The sequence below is a fragment of the Cottoperca gobio genome, chromosome 14, assembly GCF_900634415.1.
Source record: "Cottoperca gobio chromosome 14, fCotGob3.1, whole genome shotgun sequence".
NCBI classification, from domain to species: Eukaryota; Metazoa; Chordata; class Actinopteri; order Perciformes; family Bovichtidae; genus Cottoperca; species Cottoperca gobio.
The window spans coordinates 10,849,058-10,856,309 of record NC_041368.1 but is presented as its reverse complement, the minus strand read 5'-3'; the positions used below and the strand labels follow the sequence as shown (position 1 = coordinate 10,856,309).

General features: G+C 34.6%; 1 protein-coding gene across 1 annotated transcript in view; it reads right to left on the bottom strand.

Moving 5' to 3' along the window:
• Positions 1-6,136: 6,136 nt before the first annotated feature.
• ophn1 (oligophrenin 1) overlaps positions 6,137-7,252 on the bottom strand; it is a 32,451-nt gene continuing 31,335 nt past the window's right edge. Inside the window, exon 24 of the mRNA XM_029447733.1 lies at positions 6,137-7,156. Coding sequence (XP_029303593.1) covers positions 7,151-7,156 — 6 coding nt within the window. The 3' untranslated portion in view covers positions 6,137-7,150. The remainder of the gene's footprint in view (positions 7,157-7,252) is intronic.

Below are 7,252 nucleotides of genomic sequence, written 5' to 3'. Positions count from 1 at the left end.
ATGACAAGGTAGTACAACATATAAAACATACTTTAGTTTTTCATTTTCACCTCTTTACTTACTTACTAGATTTTATCAAACTTCTTTTTTCTTCTTTTTACAAAATGAACCAAAACACTGACAACGTGATCGTGGATAGATAATAATGAGAATAAATATGAAACAATATTTAAATCATACCCTCTAAACAAATAAAGAAATCAGGTTTGAATTGAAATCAAACACTATAACTAAGCTCGTGTTCAATGCTGATCTGTGGAGGAAACCAGGAAGTGAATCTTTATGCATGAAAAACAACACTGAATGTACATTGTGTAGATTAAGCATAAAACAGCATTTCAATAACACTTTCTATGACGCCTATGTCTATAATGCATTATCAACATACTTGTACTGCATAATTATAATTTTAAGCAATCATAAATATTCATAACCTTATTATAATGTGATACTAAGTTACTCTAAATGGTCATTGTTTGCTTTAAGTAAAGTGAACAACATGCAAAACGTAAAAAGATAAATAAATTATAATGTATTATTACTATGGGAATTATAATAATAATCCTTGCAAAAAGAAATGCCACTGAGATTCTTTATAATGTGTTATGATTATCGTTATAAAGTATTATGACATTATGTTATATATATATATATATTATATACGCATTATTATTATATTTACGAATGCTATAATTATACACTGCTAAGTGTGTTTATAATGCATTATAGACGGGCGTCATAGAAATTTCACCTGGTCATCACTATTTGTTCTTGTCTACTTCTGCAATCAAATATCATACATGAACGACCAGTAGTACAATTCTCATAAGAACAGCATGATGTAACATTTCAGAGGGTAACGATGAGTCACATGTTAAACTGTTAACAGTGCATTGCCCTTGTTTGACTGAGCCAGTGCAGACGTCTCCAGAAACACTGCATGCTTATTGTCGCTCTGCACTTAAATGCTTTTCTCGTCACATTGGCAGTAAATGTGTAGAACTGTTTTCCTAATGTCACTCATTTTAAAGCATTTACTTAGAAATATGAAGTGAACTTGTTACTGAAAATTGGACTGTTAGTTTGTTAAGAAGGTTTGATACTTTATTGCTCCACTGCACAGCTACAAAACGATAACCGAACATCCATAATGCAACTTTGAAGAAGACACCACAGAAATATCATGCCTTTTTAGTTTAAATAGTGCATTTAGAAAGTTTAGATTCTTTTTATATATACAATAAAGTATATATAGGCACCCTCCCCGATAGACAACATGACAACGTGATGCTGCGTGCAGCAGCGAGGACTGGGAGCACGGCACCAAACACAGACAAACACGGAATGAGAAGTTGAATCACTGTGCCAGCGATCTCAAATTAGAGCAGTAATGTTCCAACAGGACAACAAATAGAAACTTAGAGCCGTCTTGTAACTGGAAGGGCTTCAAATGTAGAATGTGAAAGTCCTTGACTGGCACTGTCAAACCTCAGCGAGGAAAACCAAGAAAAAAGATCTGTGGAATGCCTTGAAGATAACTCATCAAAGACCGTTGAGTAAAACAGTAAAAGTATTAGTCATGGAGTTGAATACCATTATCAGTTTTTGTATTTCATAAAAAAAAAACATAAATCAAGCTGGTGAAACAAAAAGCACTTTGTACAGACAGCTTGGTCTCTTTGATGCAGAGCGGAAATTACGCTGAAAAAAGTATCTTTCAGTAGAAGAACCACAAGTGTAGCAACGTATCTATCACAATCCAACTTCAAATTCACTTCTGTGGCACGTTCTGCAACAATGTTTTATAACTCTGTAAATGCAACACTTTTTAATGATTCCACATTTCTTTCACGAGCTTGTAGATGCATGCATCGTGTGTTTGTAGAACTGTACACATATTTCTTAGCTTTACAAAAGGCAATGCATGGCCATCCATGGATCTCTCCAAGTACCTGTTTATTGTATTCTGACTGTCATCATTGTTTGATGCATACAGTAGGACATCTGCCAGAAAGCATGATGCCACTTTGTTGTACAGTGATCAGTTGAATATAACAGTCAGTTTCCCAGTGTTTTGTAACGGAGTCATTCAGAAACTTCAGCTGAGTGTTAAGAGTACTTTACTTCATCTGCAGAGATGATTGTGTTCATATTGTGTTTTTATACAATATTTGCTACGTGAACAAGAATGGGGCTAGAGGGGGGGGGGGGGTGAAATCCAGCAGCTATGTACAAGTTCAGGTGAAACTTGACCCCGCCTTACCTTAAATAATTGTATCTGCTGTCATTTGATGAAGCAGCAGTTCAGTGTAAAGTTGAATCTACACAGATTTCAAATTAAGACATAAGAAACCAGATTTTATATATATATATATATATATATATATATATATATATATATATATATTAACATGTACAAAAACAGTACAATGATTTGGAGTATCAGTAAAGGATTTAAAAAGTATTTTAAAGGAATACTTCACCCACTAAATGACCATTTGTATATCAATTACTCACCACATGTTAACTTGAATTCATGAAGAAAACTTAGTTTTTTTCGCCTGACTCCACGGTGAACGAAGAATAAAAAAACTGAAAAAAGTCTTGATTGAAGTAAATGGGGGCCGCGTTTAACAACAGCAACACTATATAAAAACATTTGTTTACAAACTCTTGCACAACTCGAGCATTCAACTATTTATGGCATTTAACTGACTATTTAATACACTTTGTACTCGCACGGACGAGCAGCGAGTTTTTTAATTCTTCGTTCCCTGTAGAGCTACAGTAACTGTTTAATGTCTGTTTTGGTGTCTCAACATTTGACTTTTAAAGTCATTTATTGTATGATATATATACCTTTTGTGACTTTGTGTTTTTAAATATGTGTTTTTTTTTCCAAAGGTGTAAAGCTGCATCATCTTTTAAAGGCAATTAAAAATAATTCTGACTCTTTGATTGAAGTAATTGTACTAAATACATAGTAGTGGGGATGCCATCATTAACTCCAAATCCAAATGGTTGTTTGAATTTTAATGAAAAAAATTATATGCTGGGAACAACTTACATAAAGGGGCTTAACTTCATGTAACATTTATGGATTGAAAGCTGGGCAAAAGGGGAAATTCAACATGGAAAAGACAGTGACACAAATAATACTCGGAAATTAGTGAATTAGCCGTTTATAGCTGGTATGCGTGATGCTATTAACAAAAAATAATTAAATAGAATTAACGAGTATCAGATGGTACATGGTGCATTCCCAAAGCAAAGTAAAACATAGTGGAATAAGTTGAGCACGAAATAAATGTTGAATTCAGCTTGTAAACTGTCCTTGCTTCAGTGAGAACACACATTCTTTTGTTCTTGTGTGGATGCGTCCCTACTTGTGAGTCTTGCACTTGGCGACATTTGAATTTGAGCTCAAGGTCATTTGAATTGGCATGAATTGGCACAAACTTGCAATGGAATTTCCTCCAGCCATTCATGTGGGAAAACCAAACACCACTGAGACCAGTGCTGAGGCTGGTGCTGTAGTTGTTAGAAATTGAGGTACAAGTTGGTAGATTTTAAATGTGGAATGAAAAGTGTCGAGGCCAGGCTCTGACCTGTGGTGAAGGTTGGAATGTGGCGGGGTTAAAATAGATACAAAGTCTGACTGCAAACGGGTCTATAAAACAGATGGGGGTTATTATACTGTGTGCATAATGCCAGGAACTGTACCTCTTTCTCATTTGTAATGTTTCAGGTGGGGAAGTTTACCGTTTTAACTGTTCAACTTAACTTGCATTTGGAGAATATCTTGCTCTTTAAATTGTCTGTATTTCCTGTTGACAGGATATTTGAATGGAGGTAAATAAAGGCCAAACATCATGGAAACCTGACACATGATTCATGGTACTCAGAACCGGTGTGGTTGGGTCACGGTCATAGTCAGATGGCTCCATGAGGTTTGTTCAAGTATTCAACACCACAGGGAATGGATTGGATGGAGACACAGAGGGACTTGGAAGTAAAAAAGATGGATTGCATGGACAAGGACAACATTATTTTTTTTATTATTAGACATGCAGGCTGCAGGGCTTTCAATGGGTCCACCACTTTGGTCCAGACTGAACAACAATTATTAAAATGATTGCCGTGACATTTTCTAGGTTTTCATGGTCGCCTCAGAATAAAGCCATAAGTGATCCTCTGACGTTTCCTTTAGGGCCACAAGCATGGTGACATTTGTGGCTATGACGATGGGTCAGGATGCACTGTAATAACTTTGGTAATCCCCTGACTTTATCTGGCATCATCATCAGGTCATAATTTGCTTATTAGAATAAATGAAAAATAAATGAAAAAATGTTGCTGTCATGGTAGATTTGACCTCAAAAACAATATTTTCTGCAGTATTTTGAAGTTAGTTATTGCAGTCATTGGAATTAAAGCATATTTAAACATTAGTTTGTCACTTATGGAGTTAACAATAAATAAATCATGAAAATAAATGTCCTCACATCTCTGTGTTGTCCAGATGAGGTGCATCAACTCTGACTGTTCCCTTGATAACAGACATGATGACACTAGTTCACATGCGCCACTGGTGAAGTCATTGTGTAAAACCATGTGTGGATTCTCACTTGGTTCGTAGCTCAACAAGATCACGACTTGCCCTTGACGTTAAAGGATGTGGGTCTGAGCCCAGGGTGATGCAGAAAATAAGTGCTAAAGCACATTTTGCTGGGGGGATTAGAGACACATGATTTCAAAGATATTTTTAATTCTCATTTGTCTTCATTCTTTTTTCTTTTTTTTTCCGGCTATTGGATGTGTGGTGGAGAGAGAAGACAGTTTTAATGTAATAATCACCATTATAATAATTATATAAATACTAGAAGGGACTCTGCATTAGAGAGGCGAGCGAGTGAGTCATGGCAGAGATTTAAAAAAAAAAATAATAATATAAAAAGTGGGAAACTGTTCATTCTTTACAGACATTTTGTTTGGGATCCCACAGGGTTCATTGTTGGGCACTAGGCCTGTCACAATGCGATTGTCGTGGTCAAAAGAATTCACGATATTATCGAGATAAACTAGAACGGAAAGAAACAAACGATTTAAGAAGTGTGATATTATCTTATGTGCATTATTAACATATCAATATTTAAGTTTTTTAATATGGTTATTGTCAATACCAGCATATCGTAGGGGTGTAAGAAATATAAATACTTGAATATCATATTTTGTTTTGTGATACTGTATCGACTTTAATTGATAGTTTACATGCAAAGATTTAGACAGTGGCTCCAGTTGCCACGACAACTATGACGTTGGATGTTACAGGGACTGATAAATGCAGATCCCACTCTTCTCATTGCATAAACAAAGGAAACTTTTTAAACTCAGATTTTATGCAAATGGCGGTATTTTCTATATACTATTAGTTTTTCCTAAAATTACATTTTAAACATTACAAAATATGACCTTGCTTAAAGTATCGCAATAAAAATCACACTCCTTTTGGGAACAATCATATTCCCTTGCATTTGATTGGAAGTTTTATAATATGTCAGAGAAGTTTAAACTTGCACTGCACAAATCAAAAGAACAATCTTCTTTATTGTTTTGAATCTGTATTTATTAATTTTTTGCTTTTTTTTTTTAATGAATAACTTGTTCTGCATCCCATTTCACACTTCAAGCTGTTTACTCTGTTACACACAGTTCTGGCTGTAACAGATTGCTAGAGACAAATGTTTATGTTTTTTTTTTTAGATTTACCCAACTCCACTGTGAATGTCGATGTCAACAAAGGAACCATTTCATGTTCGAATGCGTTTCAATATGTCCAACATATCTCAGTAGAATGTCTCGCTTTTAATTGCTTTAATTCTAACTATCTCACTTTGATGGCCAAAATGGGTCGGGCACCAAATTACAGACCCGTTAACGCCACCATAAGGCATGATTAAACTTTAAAGAAAACTGCTCGTCAATCTCTCTAGAAAAAACACTTTAAAAATATGTTCATTTAGTGCAAATGTGAAATAATGTGATATTAGTGATTTAAAGCTCCCTGACTGAGGAGAGATAGGACTAAAACATTGTGCATAACACAGCTTTAAAGAAAATATATTCATGACTCATGTTTAGATCTTTTCATTTTTATTTTTCAACAGGACATAATGTTCAAGTTGGATTATCAACAAAAAAAAAAAGAGTAAAATTAACATAAGCAAAGCAACCAGAGCAAAGAAATAAAACACTGGAGTGTTATTTTCACATATTGTAACAATAACTTTTAAATCTTATTTTACCTCCTTTTTTTATCCCCAACTTATTTGAGGTGCAACAAATGTAGGTAACATTCAAGGACTCTCCTGTGAAACCTGACCTACCGACATAAGGTCAGAAGTGAGGTGAATGCACACTAGTAAATCTGTTCCCCATTAAACTAACACTAGCATTATATTCATGATTGAAATTCAATCAACACTAACTGGAAAAAAGTCTGACAGTGTGTAGCAAAATACTTTTTTTGTAATGCCTCTTAAAAAGTGACTTATGGCTGAATGACGTGTTTTGGCTGAATACATGATTAAACGTTTTGAACCAACTAACTAAAATAGCTTGCTCATCAAGCTCTCTGACGGACCACATGGTCCCTTTTTATACAATCTAGAAGTTAATATTAAGACTAATATTTCACATTTTCAAATGAATAATGATTAAACCTATTTACTCAATTAGTCTAAGTAAGCTGTAATCAGTTATGGCCGTTAGTTTCCTGCATTAAAATTGGCTGCTTAAACTTTTTAACACTGTAAAATGACTTAATATTGTAAATATTATTATAGGACAAAATTGTCAATTGGCATGAAACAAGGGGAAAACAGTAATGTTCCTCCACCCTAACTTTGGAATAATAATCAAACACTGAGACGATTACTTTGCCAGCTCATTCAAAAGTCCACTTCTTACTGCGTTGATGTACAACACCATTTCTTCTAGTAAAGATCAAATAGATCCATTGAGTTCTATCGAGAGTCACTTCTTCAGTTCATCTAATAAGATGACTTCGTTGACGGTGACTCCCTCCAGCTCGATCAGCACCCAACAGCACATGTAGAGGTCACATGATGTGGTCCACGTCTCGTCAACTTTAATTCTGAGGAAACAAAGCCAACAGTCTGTGAAAATACACACATAAAATAAAAATGTACACAGGTACACTCTTTGCAATATCTTTTTTTAAATAATGTTA